This window comes from Terrapene carolina, unplaced genomic scaffold (assembly GCF_002925995.2).
Source record: "Terrapene carolina triunguis isolate 2854851 unplaced genomic scaffold, T_m_triunguis-2.0 Scaffold42, whole genome shotgun sequence".
In the NCBI taxonomy this organism is placed as follows: Eukaryota; Metazoa; Chordata; order Testudines; family Emydidae; genus Terrapene; species Terrapene triunguis.
The window spans coordinates 50,170,520-50,189,220 of record NW_020664393.1 but is presented as its reverse complement, the minus strand read 5'-3'; the positions used below and the strand labels follow the sequence as shown (position 1 = coordinate 50,189,220).

At 40.5% G+C, this 18,701-nt stretch overlaps 1 protein-coding gene across 1 annotated transcript in view; it reads right to left on the bottom strand.

Annotated features, from left to right (window-relative positions):
* Window positions 1-18,701, bottom strand: part of SNTG2 (syntrophin gamma 2) — a 457,199-nt gene that overhangs the window by 237,339 nt on the left and 201,159 nt on the right. The window contains exon 2 of the mRNA XM_024215800.1: window positions 2,207-2,344. Coding sequence (XP_024071568.1) covers window positions 2,207-2,344 — 138 coding nt within the window. The remainder of the gene's footprint in view (window positions 1-2,206; window positions 2,345-18,701) is intronic.

The window sequence follows — 18,701 nt, the reverse complement described above, 5'->3', positions numbered from 1 at the left end:
TTAATATCCTTTGTGATAGAAGTAAGGCTTCCTAATTTATGTACAATATACTATTGAGACTGGCACATTAAAAATGCTTAGGTAGACAAGATACCATGCATTTGCAACTACATATTATATTTTATTGTGACCACAAATAGCATATAACTAATTAGTGCTAGGTGCCTTACCAATAGCTACTGTAGCATTTTACAGTTAGAACTGCAGCTTTTCATGCCACTCAGTGAAGTGAAAGGTATTCACAAGGTGATCATTTTGGCAGAGGCATGTCTCAACAAACCAATCGCAATGTGACATGCTTTTCACTTCACTGAGTGGTATCCTATATATCACCTTGCACATTTTTATAAACAAGTCACGTTCACGTACAATATTCTGGGACAATTACACAAGAGAAAACATTTCTAACTACTATTAGCAATTTTTATTGGATTATTCTTGGATGGCATTAACTGTCCAAAACTTAAAAAAAAAACCTCAGCTGAGTCTGATAGACGTGAACACGATCTTCAATTAGCATAACGGTAAGGATAAATTCATCACCAAACCCCAACCTAAGATCAAAGTGTTATGTGAACCTGCCGAGGAGTTTTAGGATGGACAGAGGGGCTTTGCTGAGCATTGTTTTGAGTAAAGTGTGTGTGTGAAGGGAAAGAGGGAGAACAGAACAGAAACAGAGAATGGGGTTGGAGCAAAAAAGGCAAGAAAGCCATGCAGCAGGCAGTGAGCTTGGTGTACGACTCTGGAAAAAAGCTAGAGTTTTTGGGGTCTGGTATTGGCTAAAGATGCTTGGAACTGTAAGCTAAGAAACTATTATTTTGTTTCTGGTTCCTCTTCAGTTTGGCGAAGCAGGAACTTGTACATTCCTTGTGAACAAACAAGACTGCATGAAAGAAAATACCCGGCTCCATTGCCAATTTATACCCCAACTGGAACATTCTGAGGGCTCTGAACTTCAACTAGCCATTCGAGTGGAAAGGGGGCAAGAATGTGTGTGTGTGTTGTTGAAGTATAATCAATTTCCTGCTGTAGAGACTCTACAGGGAATCATAAACTCACATAATGTCCCCAAGTGTTAGATTTTATGTTTAGCTGAAAAGATGTGTAATACCAGAGGTAAACTGAGGCCTGGTCTACAAAAGAAAATTAGGTTGGTTTAACTACATTGGTCAGGGATGTGAAAAATCCTCACCCCTGAGCAGTGTTACTAAGTCGAGCTAAGTCCCCATGTAGACAGTGCTGCTGCCTCTCGGGGAGGCGGATAACACCAATGGGAGATCCCCTCCAATTAGCATAACTAGTGTCTACACTGAAGCACTGCAGCAGCGCCACTGTGCCATTTTAAATGAAGACAAGCCCTGAGAGTTCTCTGTTGACTAAGTCTCTGAGGAGGCTGTCATGCATGCTTTATTCCAGGAACCCCCAATACAGTACAAGAAACTGCTTGTGCTCATTAAATGTGGTACACCTACACTTGTTTCCAGAGGAACACAACATAACTACCCTTCTTTGCAAATCTACCACTTTGGGAACTTGTCCACATTCCACTGTATACCTTTCCTTGCTAACTTCTTCCTTATACAGCACATATGCATAGCCGTCCCATTATGCATAAAGAAAATGTTACCTGGTGATATGGAAGAGGACCTCTGCATGGCCAGAGTGCATGACAGAACTAAAAGTTCTAAGAGAGTTAGCACTCCGACTGCACTGGGAAAAGAAAGTGTAGCATAAGTGCAAGCACACATTTTTAGGTTCCAGGTTTACCTGGAAAAGTTTACCGTGAAGGAAGTGACTTTCAAGTGCTGTCCCAGCCTGTCCTGCTCTTGAACAAATAAAGGAGAGATTCTGGGGAAATGAGTGATGTAGTATACTCTCTTTTCAAAGTGCTCTCAGTGGGAACAGAACACTTTTTTCAGTTAATAACCTAACTAACCATCTCTCTGGTGGTGAAATGCTGCATTCTCAGTATTTATATGCCAGTCCCTATTCTCCTTCCAGTGTTACACTTAATAGAGTAGTAGAGTTGGAAAGAAACCTATGGCAGAATAAAATATTATTTTACACACACACACAAATATTGTTTCATTCTTTACATATGTCTTATTTGAAAGAATATCTCACATTCTGATAACCTCATATTTTGATTATTTGGGAACACATACACATATATCGTTGGAAGCAAAATAGATATAGAAGTACTTACATTTGTGCTGTGATCACTTCCACTAATGCAGATGACATCTTGCTTTTGAATTGTTAGTACCTCTTTTATAAGCTTCAATTGGATGTCATAGGCATTTTCAGACCCTTCATCATATAACAATGCAATACCTGTTTTAGTCTGTGGAAACAAAGTACAAAAATACAAATAAAACAGTTTAAGTACAGGAGCATTTTATGTTGATAAATAATAAAAGGTCTTTTCATTTCAGTAGCTTTTGCACAAAAATGTACATTGATTAAAATAGTAAGTGGAAGATCAGCTTGCTTTCTGAGGTTTTAAATTGATTCAAATGTTCATTCAAGGCCTGATCTTCATTCATACAAAGGCCTATTTACACTTATCTGGCAGCGTAAATGAACCTTCAAGTGGGTGTAAGTGTAATTCATTCCCACTTTAAGACCTCTTTCCACTGCCAGGAGGAGAAGTGGGTTAAGTGGAGTGTTCTGTTTTGGAAGGATTTTTTGTTTGTTTGCTTGCTTTAAATATACATGCTGCCATGTGTTTTATTTAGAGAAGGCCAGGTTTAAAGAAACGAACACTGCACTTTGAGTGGACAGTGGTGAGGTTTGTGATGGTCTTTCATTCCTGGGGGCGTTCACTCCAGAGTCTCAGACTGGCCTCAGACTGATCCTCAAGAAAGTTCGGTCTCTGGCACAGACAAGCTTTACCTTTACTGTCCAGAGTTCCATTGTGCAGAGGATTAACATTTTACATCCCAATTTCATATAGACACAAACACACAAATTATATATTTCAATTTGTGAAAGTCAAACTAGATGTCTACTTCTGAAGTTACAAAAGACTTAAATGTTATGTATCACAGTGAATTGAAGTACACTGTTATCAGAATACTAAATGGTAAGCTACACGGAATAATTAAGATATGCTGGTTTAACTACTAAAAGCCATCAAAATATAGCTGGAGCCAAAATAAAAAGTATTTTTCCAAGTTTTTTGTATAAGATTGTGTGCAGAATACATTACATAAGATAAAGAGCAATGTGACATAATGCCACCTGAAACGTCTAAATACATTAACAACAGAAAAATTAACATTTCCACATTTTGGTCCTCCCATTTGTCTCCAATGTGAGAGATTTGGTTTAATAATGTTTGCAGAATTAGGACCAAAATATCTAGTTGGTAATGTCAATGGATTAGAACATTTTCAGAAGATAATGAGCTTTAGACAAATGATTCTATTTGCATTCTATATAGCAGAGAAAAACCAAAACATCTATTTTCAAAGCAGAAATTAGTGATTATGTGATTGTATTTGAGTTACAACATTTATCAGTCTAGAAATTATTAATTTGCCCTTCACAGTGGTATCAAAATGCTGTGATTGTTTTTATTCCATCTATACCAAACAGTTGATATACACATATTCACACTGTCTGATAGATGCTGGTGCAGTAGAACATCTGTACTATTCACAAGGGAAAACATTTTCATGTCCACCATGAGTCATATTTTCCCTGATTTACAAGTCTTTTTAAGTCCATGATTTGGCATTTTGATTTTTTTTTCTTTGAGTGATTTAGGTGCTAGCACAATTAAGGATCCCATCACAACTGTGGAAAATGAGATTAATTAATTAGTGCTCTATTGACTTTACAGGAGCAGATTGTAAACATCATATTGGAGGTTGGTAGATTTTAAAGCCAAATGAGAGCAACTATAATCATGTAGTCTGACCTCTTGCATAAAACAGACTGTGACGATGTGGTTCTGGCGGAACCCAACTGAGAGTGCCAACTCAGGACAAATTGCTCAAACAGGGCAGTTACAGCCCAAGGCTGGGGTTTTTTCCACCTCTAAGGCAAACCAAACCAGCCGGATTAAGAGGACTTCGGTCTCACCCCACTGGCTAACCGCAAGTCTCACAAGCAATCTCCTTAGGCACTCCAGTTTCCCAGTATCACCACCAGTACCACTCGTTATGGGGACAAATGGTTGTGAAAACCAATGCCCCAGTAAAAGAAAAAAGGTTCTCCTGATCCCAAAGGACCAAGCCCCAGACCCAGGTCAATATACAAATCAGATCTTACCCACAAATCACGCTGTTGCCAATCCTTTAGAATCTAAAATCTAAAGGTTTATTCATAAAAGGAAAAAGATAGAGATGAGAGTTAGAATTGGTTAAATAGAATCAATTACATACAGTAATGGCAAAGTTCTTGGTTCAGGCTTGCAGTAGTGATAGGATAAACTGCAGGTTCAAATCAAGTCTCTGGAATACATCCCCCGCTGGGATGGGTCCTCAGTCCTTTGTTCAAAGCTTCAGCTTGTAGCAAAGTTCCTCCAGAGGTATGAAGCAGGATTGAAGACCAGATGGAGATGAGGCATCAGCCTTATATAGTCTTTTCCAGGTGTAAGAACACCTCTTTGTTCTTACTGTGGAAAATTACAGCAAAATGGAGCCTGGAGTCACATGGGCCAGTCCCTGCATACTTTGCTGAGTCTCAAGGCATATTTGCCTTCTCTCAATGGGTCCATTGTATAGCTGATGGTCCTTAATGGGCCATCAAGCAGGCTAGGCAGAGCTAACACCAGCTTGTCTGGGATGTCACCCAGCAGCATAGCATAAGTTTGAAATACAGACAGTATAGAGCCAATATTCATAACTTCAACTACAAAATTGATACACACATATAGACAGCATAATCATAACCAGTAAACCATAACCTTGTCTAAGACACCCCATTTGACCCCCTTTATACAAGATTTTGGTGCCACTACAGGACCTTGGTTGCAACAATGATCTATATGGTCCCAGATTATATCAATAACGTCACACAGACTATAGCATTTAATTTAATGATTCCTGTAGTGGAGGAAATTATTGTACCCTGATATGTAATGAACAATATCAAGACCAATAATTTGTGATCCAATTTGAGCATTTCCTTTAAAAAGACTGTGTTAAATTTCACATGCTTTTTCTTATCTGATTTTTGTGTTTTATATTATATTAAAGAGAAGTAAGCCCTTGGCATTCAATGCACATTCCTCAAAAGTTTTATAACAAACTGAAGGTACATCAAATTTGGGACTTAAATTTTTTGATATTATTTTAATTTCTGAACCATTAAGGAGGATGTTCTTTGGTGATGGTTGATGAAGGATTAGGCCTGGCCTACAATAGAAAATTAAGTTGGTTTAACTACACCTGAGTGGTGTAGTTAAGCTAACCTAAGTCCCTGTGTAGACGGCGGTAGGTCAACAGAAGAATTGTTCCATCAACCTAGCCACCACCTCTCATTGGCATGGATTACCTATGCCAATGGGAGAACCCCTTCCGTTGGCATAGGTAGTGTCTACACTGAAGCGCTACAACGGCACATCTGCAGCAGCACAGCCGTGCCACTGTAGTGTTTAAATTGCAGACAAGCCCTCAGTGTCCATTAGGAAGGTCTGAAAGAAGCGCAACTCTGTCTAAGAAGGATGTAATGGTTCTTTCACGTCCTAACATTCCAAAGTTTTCAGTACCTTGATATTATCAATACTGATCAGATGATTTACTAATTTTTTTTTGTAAGTGACTGTACAGGCATTACTGGTAAATAAAACTGATGCCCTATGCAATAGCAGATACATCTCTACCCCGATATAATGTTGTCCTCAGGAGCCAAAAAATCGTACCGCATTACAGGTGAAACCGCGTTATATCGAACTTGCTTTGATCCGCTGGAGTGCGCAGCCCCACCCCCCTGGAGCACTGCTTTACCGCGTTATATCCGAATTCGTGTTATATCGGGTCGCGTTATATCGGGGTAGAGGTGTATTTTTAAAATGTGGAAGAATACCTTTGTAAAATCACCTTACTCAAATTCTATTTTATTCATAAAATATCCCCTTATTGTTATATTTGACCCTGATAGCCCATCATTGCTACTACTTGCACAGAGACACCATGAGAGAACAGAACTCTTTAGAACACCCTACATAAGCTCAAAGGTGCACATAATGGTGGCTAGTAATTGTTACATGTGTTTTATAGTAATCCAGTAAATATAACCCGAATTTCTATTTGTAATAGCTTATTCGGTAATGAATGGAATGTGTGGAGTAACTGATTGAATTCCTTAGCATTTTTCATCACACCGTTTCAATTGAAAATCTGAATGGAGCTCCTCTCTTCCTATTAGGACCCATTACTCACCACACTTTCCATCCAGCTCTTGATGTGATCTAAGGTGACATGCAGCAATATCTTATTTGCTTTCCAAATCAATAAGATTAATCTAGATTTCTTTCAGCCCTTCAAGTTTGCCATTTTAGATCATTATAAATGGTTGTGTATCAGAGTTCAGGCATTCACCTGTTCACTCAGTGTGTTAATAGATGCCAGAAGTAAAGTAATTCTATATGCACCAGTCAGGATTTTGTTAGGACAAAGTGCCTTTTCGAACTAGCTCATTTTAATAGGGACTTAGTCTTTGCATGTACGGGCATATACTCCATGATAGCTGTCCTAATGTTCATTGCATTTTTAGTGTAAAAACAAGTCTCTATTCAGAGTAGTACAGCCACCCCAGCAGCTGGCTCCAGAAAGGTCTGAGGCTCCTAGGCTATGAAGGAGAGATTTCAGAGGGAGATGTATCTCCTCAACAATGATAACAATGATGAATTAGGCATCATGGGATAGATTTTCAAAAGTATTTAGGTGTCTAAAGATACAGCTAAATGCTTAATGGGATTTCAAAATGCTTCTATGTCTGACTTCCATTGAAACCAAGTAAGTGCCTATGTACTTTTGAAAATCCCACCAGCTGCCTATGTAACCCACAAACTTCCTGTGTGTGGTGCTCTGTCCCCTCTACTGTCACCAAGACTACTTAGAGATTAATGAGTCTGCGCTACAGCCTTAGCTAAGGGCCACATGTCTTTTAGCTCATGTAGTAGAGGCTCAGGCACTAAGCTCCAGAGGTCCCAGGTTTGATCCCAATGATGACGGGGGTCTGTCAGCGTTACAAGTGGGGGCTTGTCTGGGATTTCAACTGGGAAGTCTCCGAAGCACTGGACACGCTTCCTCAATTATGGGAAGTATGTAACCTACACATCTCTTGGGTGTGGTGCACTGTCCCCTCTAGTGGCACCAAGACCACTTAGAGATGAATGAGTCTGTTCTGCAGCCTCAGCTAAGTGCCATATGGCTTTTACCTCATGCACTAAGCTCCTGAGGTCCCAGCAGGGCCGGCTCCAGGCACCAGCCGACCAAGCACGTGCTTGGGGCGGCACCTTATAAGGGGTGGCCAATGTTGGGGTGGCGGGGAGCGCTCGTGGTGTTTTTGTTTTTGTTTGCGGGGCTGCGCTCGAGGGGTGGGAGTATGGGCGGCAGGGCACGGCGCTCCGGAGGTTTGGGCAGCCCAGCGCGGTGCTCCAGGGGGGCAGGGATTTGGGTGGCCCGGCGTGGCGCTCGGGGGTTTGGGCGGCCCGGCCCGGCGCAGCGCGGCGCTTGGGGAGGGGCGGGAGGTTGGGCGGCACGGCGCTCGGGGTTGGCCAGCCCGGCGCTCCGAGGGTTTGGGCGACCCAGCGCGGCGCTCCGGGGGTTTGGGCGGCCCGGCCCGGCACAGCGCGGTGCAGCGCTCGGAGGGGGCGGGGGGTTGGGCTGCCCGGCGCAGCGCGCCGGGGGGTTGGGCAGTGCAGCACTCGGGGTTGGCCGGCCCAGCGCAGAGCTCCGAGGGTTTGGGCGGCCCAGCGCGGCACTCCGGGGGGGCGGGGGTTTGGGTGGCCCGGCGCGGCGCTCCGAGGGTTTGGGCGGCCCAGCAAGATGCTCCGAGGGGGGCGGGGGTTGGGGCGACCCGGCGAGGCGCTCAGGTGGGGGCAGGGGTTTGGGCGGCCCGGGGAGGCGCTCAGGGGATTTCGGTGGCCCGGCCCAGCCCTCCCGGGGTTTTGGGCAACCTGGCGCTCAGGGGTTTGGGCGGCCCGGCGCGGCAATCAGGGGGGGGGGGTTCGGTAGCCCGGCGCGGCGCTGGGGGGTGGAGGGAGTCGGCGGCGCGGCACTCGGGGGGTGGTGTTACGGCGGGGTGGTGCTCTTCTTTTTTGCCTGTGACGGCCAAAAAGTTACAGCCGGCCCTGGGTCCCAGGTTCGATCCTGCCCGCTGACTACCAAGGTCTGTCAGTGTTACACCTAGTTGCCTCTTTAGGTGCTTTTGAACATCTAACTGGGTGACTGCTTATATTGGGTATGGTCCAAAATTACCCCCTCCTGGAGTTTTCCAGTTACCCTTTTTGACCTAAGTAGTGTGTCAAAATTTGGGGCCCTGCAGATTGTTTCCATTAGGAGAAATTGATGATAGAGTCACGTGTTTCTCTGGTGCAATCTTGTTTAGTTACAAAGAACATACAAAGCCATTTTCCTGAATACAGCAGGAACCAAAACAACAGGAGACAGTTTCTTTGCTCATAGCGCTAATCCACTTTCAGACAGCACTTAGGTCAATGTAAGGCAGCTAATATCGAACTAACTCTGTAAGCGTCTACACTAAAATGTACCTCCCACCCATGTAACTTGCCCACTAATAACAGTTAATAACACCATCTCAACTGTATAGCCTCTCTTATATTCTTATGTCAGTGTGGGGCATTTTGGGACAGCTTCTGAAAGGCAGCAACTGTCAATGTAAGCAATACAATATCTGCACTGATACTGGATCGACCTAACTACATTGACCTAAGCGCTACACTTCTTGTGGAGATGGTGTTATTAACTGTTATTAGTGGGCAAGTTACATGGGTGGGAGGTACATTTTAGTGTAGACGCTTACAGAGTTAATTCTACATAAGCTGCCTTACATTGAGAGCTTTTGGGCTATGGGCAAGTCTACATTACAAAATTAAGTAAACCCAAGTTATATCAATGTACAGCCACTGAAGTAATTAAATTGCTTTTGCATGGCCACACTATGCTCCTTGTGTCAACGGTGCACGTCCTCACCAGGATCGCTTGCACCAATTTAACTGTCAGACGCTGTTTGCCAGAAGCTGGGAATGGGAATGGATCACTTGAAGATTACCTGTCCTGTTCATTCCCTCTGGGGTACCTGGCATTGGCCACTGTGGTAAGACAGGATACTGGGTTAGATTGACCTCTGGCGACATGTGCCTGTGTTATGTGTGGAGACCTCTACTGTTTCATAAAGAAGCTTAACAGTTTTTACAGTTATCTTAAATGAAGAGTGGAAGGTGCACCCACTAGCTTTAGTGATGTTTTGGCCAAGCCAAACCTTAATTCTTAATGTAAATAAATCCACCACTAAACATGATTCTAAATCCAAACTGTCCTATCAGGTTGGCTGTTGCTAAGGTCACTCTGTTCCTGTCACTAGTTCCCTCTGCCTCAGGGGGTCTTCCATCCCTTTAATTACCTGGATTGGAGCTAATAGGTCTCACATGCCCTGACAGAGTGAGAAGAAAAAAAGGACCATCTCCCACATGCAGTATCCTACAGCCTGTCACCCTGTTTCATTCTCCTTGCCATATTAACTGCCATTAATGCTTTTAGGTGTGGTCAATATGTATTCCCAAAACTTATCTCTTCTAATTACTGGATTCATTTTAGTTTGGTTAAAGAGTATGTTCACTTCTGAATGTTTGGTTCTGGCCTGGTTAAGTCTGTCAGTCAAACCTTAAACATAGTTCACTCTTTTCTTTAAATAGAAAAGATAAAACTTTCCACCCAGGGGCTGCCCATTAGCAGTCTGCCATGAGTTTCCTTTACAAAGGAGTGAACAAAATCTACCGCAGTCCATCATGATTTAGAGAGCTACAGCTACCTTTTTACAAATTTCAGCTTTGACCAGACTGCTCATGTCTTTGGTCAGCAGTTTTACAGTTTTCCAGGCAAAGGCAGGATTTTTTAGTAAAAAATCACCCTCAGATTCTCTGCTCATGCTCCTTTTCAGTGTGTGTTTTCTTATGCAGGTAGGCTGTTATCAGCTTCCTTCATTACCCTCCCCCCAAAATTTATCTATAAAAAAAACCCTATTTACTCCATCTAAATATAAGCCCCTTCAAGCAGATTCAGAGCAAATAGTTAGGAAACAACTTAGCAACCACTCCTACAAATTCCACTGCATTCTGACTTTGGTTTTCTTCGGTTAGAAAAATAGATTCTATCAAATGAAAGCACACTCCTTTTTTTCCCCAAAATCACAAGATGAACCTGTACCAAAAAATGTACAGAAATATTTTTCTTCTAAAACATTTTAGCCAAGTAAAACCTTACAGTAAAATTCTCCAACACAAAATACGTACATCACACTTTTGCATTTACATTTACTTACATCTGTATTTTTAACATCTCAAATATTGAATTGCATTAGGGGAGGTGTTTTTCAACCTTTTCAGGTTGGCAAATGAACCCTTATTCAAAACAAATATTTTTGTTACCCCCTTACATTTACTGTAAAAGGAAAAATAGCAACAGTAACAATGACAAAGCCTACATAATTTATTTGTGTGTTTGTTTCGAGAGCATGACAGAAAATACTTAACTCTGAAGGGTAGGATGTGAGAGGAGTGGGGAAGTGAGACTTTTCTTAGTTTTGGGTTGTAATACATTTTTTAATGCCTTGCATCCCGGACTGCCTTTCATGACCCATCCTGGGAGGTAGTTAAGACCCAGGCAGACTGTGAAGAGCTACAAAAAGATCTCTCAAAACTGGGTGACTGGGAAACAAAATGCCAAATGAAATTCAGTGTTGATAAATGCAAAGTAATGCACCTTGGAAAACCTTGGAAAACCTAACTCCAACTATACATATAAAATGATGGGGTCTAAATTAGCTGTTACTACTCAAGAAAGAGTTCTTGGAGTCACTATGAATAGTTCTCTGAAAACATCCACTCAATGTGCAGCGGCAGTCAAAAAAAACAAACAGAATGTTGGGAATCATTAAGAAAGGGAAGAAATACTCCTTTGTTAAAAGGATCCTGTCTTTGTCTCATACCTAAATTGTATATATTCCTGTAGTTTGGTTTTAAACATCTATTCTATACAATCCCAGCTAATATTATGAGTTGCCATAAAATCTACAACCAGGTGGGTAGGTCATTATGATGTTTCAATTAAAAACATAAACACCAACCTCAACCTTATTGAGAAATAAGACAGAAAAAGTCATATTGCCTCTGCATAAATCCATGGTATGCCCACATCTTGCATACTTCGTGCAGATGGGGTTGCCCCATCTCAAAAGAGATATATTAGAATTGGAAAAGGTTCAGAAAAGGGCAACGAAAATGATTAGGGGTATGGAACGGCTTCCATAAGAGAAGAGATTAATAAGACTGGGACTTTTCAGCTTGGAAAAGAGACAAGTAAGGGGGAATATGATAGAGGTCTATAAAATCATGATTGGTATGGAGAAAGTAAATAAGGAAGTGTTATATATTCCTTCTCCTAACACAAAAACTAGGAGTCAACAAATGAAACTAATAGGCAGCAGATTTAAAACAAACAAAAGGAAGTATTTTTTTTCACACAACACACAGTCAACCAGTAGAATGCCTTGCCAGAGGATGTTGTGAAGGCCAAGACTATAACAGAGTTCAAAAAAGAACTAGATAAGTTCATGGAGGATAGGTCTATCAATGGCTATTAGCCAGGATGGACAGGGATGATGTCCCTAGCCTCTGTTTGCCAGAAGCTGGGAATGGGCAACAAGCAATGGATCACTCGATGATTATCTGTTCTGTTCATTCCCTCTGGGGCACCTGGCATTGGCCACTGTTGGAAGACAGGATACTGGGCTAGATGGACCTTTGGTCTGACCCAGTATGGCTGTTCTTATATTCTTATATTGGGAGTAGTAACCCATTGGTTGAAAAACACTGCATTACTGCACTGAGTGAAATCCAGTCCAAGTGGATAAAGCCTGAGTAACTGGGCTCTATGATGTGGCTGGAAGTTAAATCTACCATTCACTCCAGGCTGGGGACAGAGTGTAGGTCTGCAGCCTCTCTTATACATCATGGCAACTATTCACACCAATTTTGTGGAGTGCTATTGCCACTGGATCTTTGTAAATGTGTATTCCATGGGCCTCACCTGGCCCATGCCAACAAACTTGCTCTGATGAACTTGTGTGCGACTGCTGCTCCTCATAACTCCAGTGAGTGCTTTTTTGTAGTGCAGATCATTTGCTGTTCCTCTGAACCATGAATTTCACCCTTAATAAATATTTATATACTTGTTGTCTCAATGATACAGTTGTTGGAAATACATTTACAGATGAGATTCCTCAGTATAGGAAAAAGTCACTTCGCATCATACTTGCAGTGTATTGCTCTCATACTAAGGGATTTAAAGGTCACTTCAAAGTTCTTTTAATCATCAATAGCTATTTATTCTGCCTCAAACAGCAGATTATTATGAGTGACTAAAACTCTGAATTGGATTTTCTCACATGCAAGAGCAAAAGTCAATACATCCTGGGATTTAGTATTATTATTAAAGTTGACTGCAGGACAACAATTCCATTTGTGGCAACTTCCAAGGTTTTGAAATTTGTTTTCATTCCACATTGGAATGAAAATAAAATCCTTCAAAGATTTTGTTTTGCAAAAACAGAAGAGAGAGTGAGTGTCTGTGTGTGATCGGACTATGATGTGGGTCCAAGTCCCTGTTCTGCCTGATTCAGAGGAGTTTTCCATCCCAGATTAAGCAGAGCAGGAGCTTGAACCTCCATCTCCTATGTCCCCGACCAATGCCCTTGTAAGCAGCTGAATGGTTCCACTATTGCGGGAAATTTTCCTGGCTTCTATACTATCCCGGTGGAATTGGATAGTGAAAAGGTCCAAGTCTCCACCCTAACTCCCTTTACCCAGATCTCTGCCTGACTTTAAGGTCTCCTCATCCTCTCCTTCATGCAGCAGAGTCCTTGTAACCACAATAAGGCTGGGCTCAGGATCCCTGGGAGTTAAGTCTCCCTATGTTTCGATGAACTCCATTGTGTCAGGTGGCAGTACAATACTCCCTTGTTAAAAGGATCCTGGTCTTTGTTTCATACCTAAATTCTATATATTCCTGTAGTTTAGTATTAAACATCTATTCTATACAATCCCAGCTAATACTATGAGTTGCCATAAAATCTACAACCAGGTGGGTAGATCATTATTATGTTTCAATTAAAAAACAAAAACACCAACCTCAACCTCTCCCTCCACACCTGCCGCCCCCACCCTAGAAAAAAGAAACCGAGAACTGGAAAAAAAAATATTCTAGAGTAAAAGAACCGAGTTAGAGCTGAGACATAAAAATACATTGTCCAACAAAATAAATGGTCAATGCAGTCTCAACAAAACCAAACTACAAATTCCCACTAATGAGCACAGAGCAAAAGCATTATATTATAGTTACATTATGAACAGAGCAATTTGATTACTTGCTCATAATGAAAAAAAAATACTGCTGTGTAAAGTAATATAGTTACTAAAAAAATGGCCAACACACATACAGGTGGTTATCAAATCAAATGAAGTCTGAAAAAAAAATACTCTTGCCTCTATCAGTCATTATATTCATCAAAGGTAGGAATGACAGAAGACTACAGAAGCAACTTGCACTTCAGTTGCATGTTCTATCAGATGAACCAAAGGAAAAGGTTTTTGCCTGTATTGAAGCTACAGAAATAAAGAAAGTGATTAAAAAATATGGTCAAGGACAAAGTGCGCTTTCTGTAGAATGTTTTATGACATCAAGAGAGAGTGTCTCCACAGTTTTCAGCCAAGTGTTTAAGTTAAGATTAAGAGCTCTCATTCAATAGAAAAGCAGTCTTTAAAAAATAATAATAATAATACCATAAAAGGAAGAGATCAGTGTCTGCATGAATTTTTTACTCTCTGAGGCATTGCACAAGGAAAATATATGCCAAAATACTGGTGCACAGTTTATGTGGGGTAATTATCATTTGACAAAGCAAATATATACATATAAACTGAATGTAGGTTGTGGAAACCTTAAAGACTGTCACTGCAGGGCAGGCTATCAATCCACAAAAGGCACTGAATGGACTATTTGAAACAAGTTTTTGTGAGGTTTGACTTCAACTGTGGCCATTAAAAGTGAACTATGTGAAAAAAATTATCGTACACAAGATGCCACTACTTCTGTTGGCTAACAAAACATTGTTATCAAATTTCAGAGATGAGGCAATCATTCATTGCCTAGCAACTGTAACCATTATAAAAATGCAAACTCCCATGTAACTCCCTGATGTAGTATGGGGGTGTTTATTGTGTGAGATTCTCATATCTTAGGCCTGGTCTACACTACGACTTTAATTCGGATTTAGCTGCGTTAATCCGAATTAACCCTTCACCCGTCCACACTACAGAGCCAGTTAATTCGAATTAAAGGGCGCTTTAAATCGATTTCTGTACTCCACCTCGACGAACGGAGTAGCGTCAAAATCGATTTTGTTAATTCGAATTAGGGTTAGTGTGGCCGCACACCACCGAATTAATGTGATTAAAATAAATGGGGTAGTGTGGCCGCACACCACCGAATTAATGTGGTTAAAAACCGAATTAATGTGCTTAGTGTGGCCGCGCACAATCAAATTTATACAACCTGTTTCCCAAATTCGAATTATCTAAATTCGGATTAATCCTGTAGTGTAGACATACCCTCAGAAGATAGATTTGTATACACTGCAAACATTATGGTCATTAGTAGATTATGCTGAATACTAGAATGAAATTCTGCTAGAACCAGTGGTGTGAATGGAAAATACAACAAATCTAGCTCTTGAATAAATATATATGTTTCTTAGGTAGACAATGTATTTTCTTTATGTGATGATTACCCTTTTTGCATACTACGCTCTCAGAAATGTAAGTGTTTTGCATACAAGAAAGATTTGGAACTTTAAAGGTTAATTCTTTTAAAGGTTAGGGCCACAATTTAGCAAACATCATTGGCTTTAATGGGACTACATAGTTAAGCATAGTAAATGCTTTGCTGGATCAGGGGCCCTGGTGTTCAGCACTTTGGAGGATCAAACCCAAAGAAAAGTTCACTATATTATTGCAGATGACTATGAATTTGTGACTCATGTGATTCATGAAATATTATGCGATTCATTAAATATTTTAAGAGCAGTCAGATACTGTTAAAAAGTATGCACTGAATAAATTATTCAATGAAAAACTATAACATTTGTTGAATTTGACAAATACTATTTGACCAGCTTAAAAAGTTTTTAAAAAATCCCTATGTTGCAAGAGAATTCAGTAAGACAGAACACTACTCTGTTTGCAGGCTGCAATGCTTGCCTTACTTAGAGTAGCTTTTAGATTTTAATAGCTTGTTTTATCTTAAACTCCCTTATATTCATAGTGAGTGTTATATATAACCAATTAATTGCAAGGAAAAAATTAATAAATATTAAACATCAGTATTTCCTGGCCAGGACTACACAAATAAATATAACCCTGCAGCCTTCTTTAATGAGAAAGTAAATATCAAGTATTTAATAAAGCAGACCGTGTAGCTATCCTTAGATGAATCACTTATAAACAAATATTCCTTAATCTTCAATTCAGAAGATTTTACATGATCAAGAAAAGAGGGAGAACAATTAATATGGCTCTTATTTTTAAAGAAATTGTATTTGTTCTCAGAATCCTTCACACGTGGTCATTATTTTTTTCTACCAAGAAATGGAGATTCAGTGTTGTATGTTTTGCACCTGGGCATAAAACTGTCAAGAAATCACAAAGCACCCTGACGGCAATAGCAGTTATGTGAGATGTGATTCATATAACTTAATTCCAATAAAAAAATAACTCAAACCAGGGGAAAGTAAGTGGCTGCCTGGTCAATATTATAAATCATAGTTTGTGACAGAAATGTTTCACTCTCTCATGGTGAAAAAGCAAACAAATACACCGAAAAGGCAACACAAAGTTAATTTCTGTCCAATAATGAAAAACAGCCAGTCTTAACTTTTGACAGTGGGTAATTTTCAATGTCACATAGCTAGAGTTTTCAGACCTGAGGCAAATATAACCAAACTGACCTTATAGTGGTCTGACCTTTAGCTAAGATGTATTTGGAGTATGCATGTCTTCTCTGCTCAGGCATAATAATACCATATTTATAATCTTCTTGTAAGAGCAACTTGCTTCCCCCCCCCCCACTCCCTTTTTTTAAACACAGCTTTGTTGTTGGCTACCAGGAGACAGCTGAGGCTTGTGATCCTAGGGGTTGATTCATCTCCTCTTTTCTTACCCATTTTAGGCAGGTTCAAATCGGATTTTAAACTGTAAACCTTGACAGAAACTGGATACCATATTGCACCCTTCCTGAAATCTGCAGTGGTGGAGAAAACTTTAGTCTGATGCTTTTGTTCAGCCAATTTAAAAGGCAATTGCAAATATCCATGAAGGTGATCATAAACAGTCAACATGGATTCACCAAGGGCAAGTCATGCCTAACCAACCTGATTGCCTTCTATGATGATATAACTGGCTCTATAGAAAAGAGAAAAGTGGTGGACATGATATACCTTGACTTTAGCAAAGCTTTTGATATGGTCTCCCACAGTATTCTTGCCAGCAACTTAAAGAAGTATGGATTGGATGAATGGACTATAAAGTGAATAGAAAGCTGGCTAGATCATCAGGTTCAACGGGTAGTGATCAACGGCTCAATGTCTGGTTGGCAGCCAGTATCAAGCGGAGTGTCCCAGGGTTTGGTCCTAGGGCCGGTTTTGTTCAACATCTTCATTAATGATCTGGGTGATGGAATGGATTGCACCCTCAGCAAGTTCATGGATGACTCTAAGCTAGTGGGAGAGGAAGATAAGCTGGACCGTAGAGATAGGGTCCAGAGTGACCTAGACAAATTGGAGGATTGGGCCAAAAGAAATCTGATGAGGTGCAACAAGGACAAGTGCAGAGTCCCGCACTTAGGACGGAAGAATCCCATGCACTGCTACAGGTTGGGGACCGACTGGCTAAGCGGAAGTTCTGCAGAAAAGGACCTGGGGATTACAGTGGACGAGAAGCTGGATATGAGTCAACAGTGTGCCCTTGTTGCCAAGAAGGCGAACGGCATATTGGGCTGCATTAGTAGGAGCGTTGCCAGCAGATCAAGGGAAATGATTATTCCCCTCTGTTCGGCACTGGTGAGGCCACATCTGGAGTATTGTGTCCAGTTTTGGGGCCCCCACTATAGAAAGAATGTGGACAAATTGGAGACAGTCCGGCGGAGGACAACGAAAATGATTAGAGGGCTGGGGCACATGACTTATGAGGAGAGTCTGAGGGAACTAGGCTTATTTAGTATGCAGAATAGAAGAGTGAGGGGCGATTTGATAGCAGCCTTCAACTACCTGAAGTGGGGTTCCAAAGAGGATGGAGCTAGGCTGTTCTCAGTGGTGGCAGATGACAGAACAAGGAGCAATGATATCAAGTTGCAGTGGGGGAGGTCTAGGTTGGATATTAGGAAAAACTATTTCACTAGGAGGGTGGTGAAGCACTGGAATGGGTTACCTAGGGAGGTGGTGGAATCTCCATCCTTAGAGGTTTTTAAGGCTTGACAAAGCCCTGGCTGGGATGATTTAGTTGGGGTTGATCCTGCTTTGAGCAGGGTGTTGGACTAGATGACCTCCTGAGGTCTCTTCCAACCCTAATCTTCTATGATTCTATTAATATAAAATTTGGTCCAATAAGACTATAACTACTAAGATGGAGTGTATTTTTCAATATTCACCACAATTTTTAAACAACCAGAACCACAGATTTTTAATATGAGTTAGCGATATATTCTAAGTAAATACCTGACATTTTGATTAAAGCTAAATTTATCTAAATTTAAATCAATAGGGAAAGGAAAGATTGTTTTTAAAAATAGGAAAATGTGATTGTGTAACCAAAAAAAAATTGGTAGAAGGGTGGGGAAGAGTTATAGCATATGAAACTAGACTTAATTCATACTTTGAAAAGGTCTAGATTTCAAGAAAGCCGTTCTTTTGTTTCTTGGAATATGTGCATTTACTGATAATCAAATATTTAATATTATTTACAAAAATTATGTAAGTGGTTTATGACAATTTATAATAAGATGATGCAATAATTTGAAAAGATGTTCACAATACAGAATTTTTAAATGTCCAGTTTTATTATTTACATCACATTATATTACATTTCTCAACTAAAACCTTAGTTAAAAATAGCCCTGAGATTTAATGTTGGTATTTTCTGTTAATGACATTAGTCTTGCAACTGCAGTGATTAACAGGCGGCTCACAAACTGTGTGATCTTAATCATTAGAAAATAAGAAGTAATGTCTTGTTTAATTACTGGAGGAGCAGTATGTCACCAGCTAATTATATATGATTGATTATTGTCATCCTCACATGCCTCTCAAGACATCAGACACAAACATTTGAATCCTATAATGCATGTTTAGAATGAACTTTCAGAATGTCTCTGAGTAAAAATTACAGGTTTAGAAAA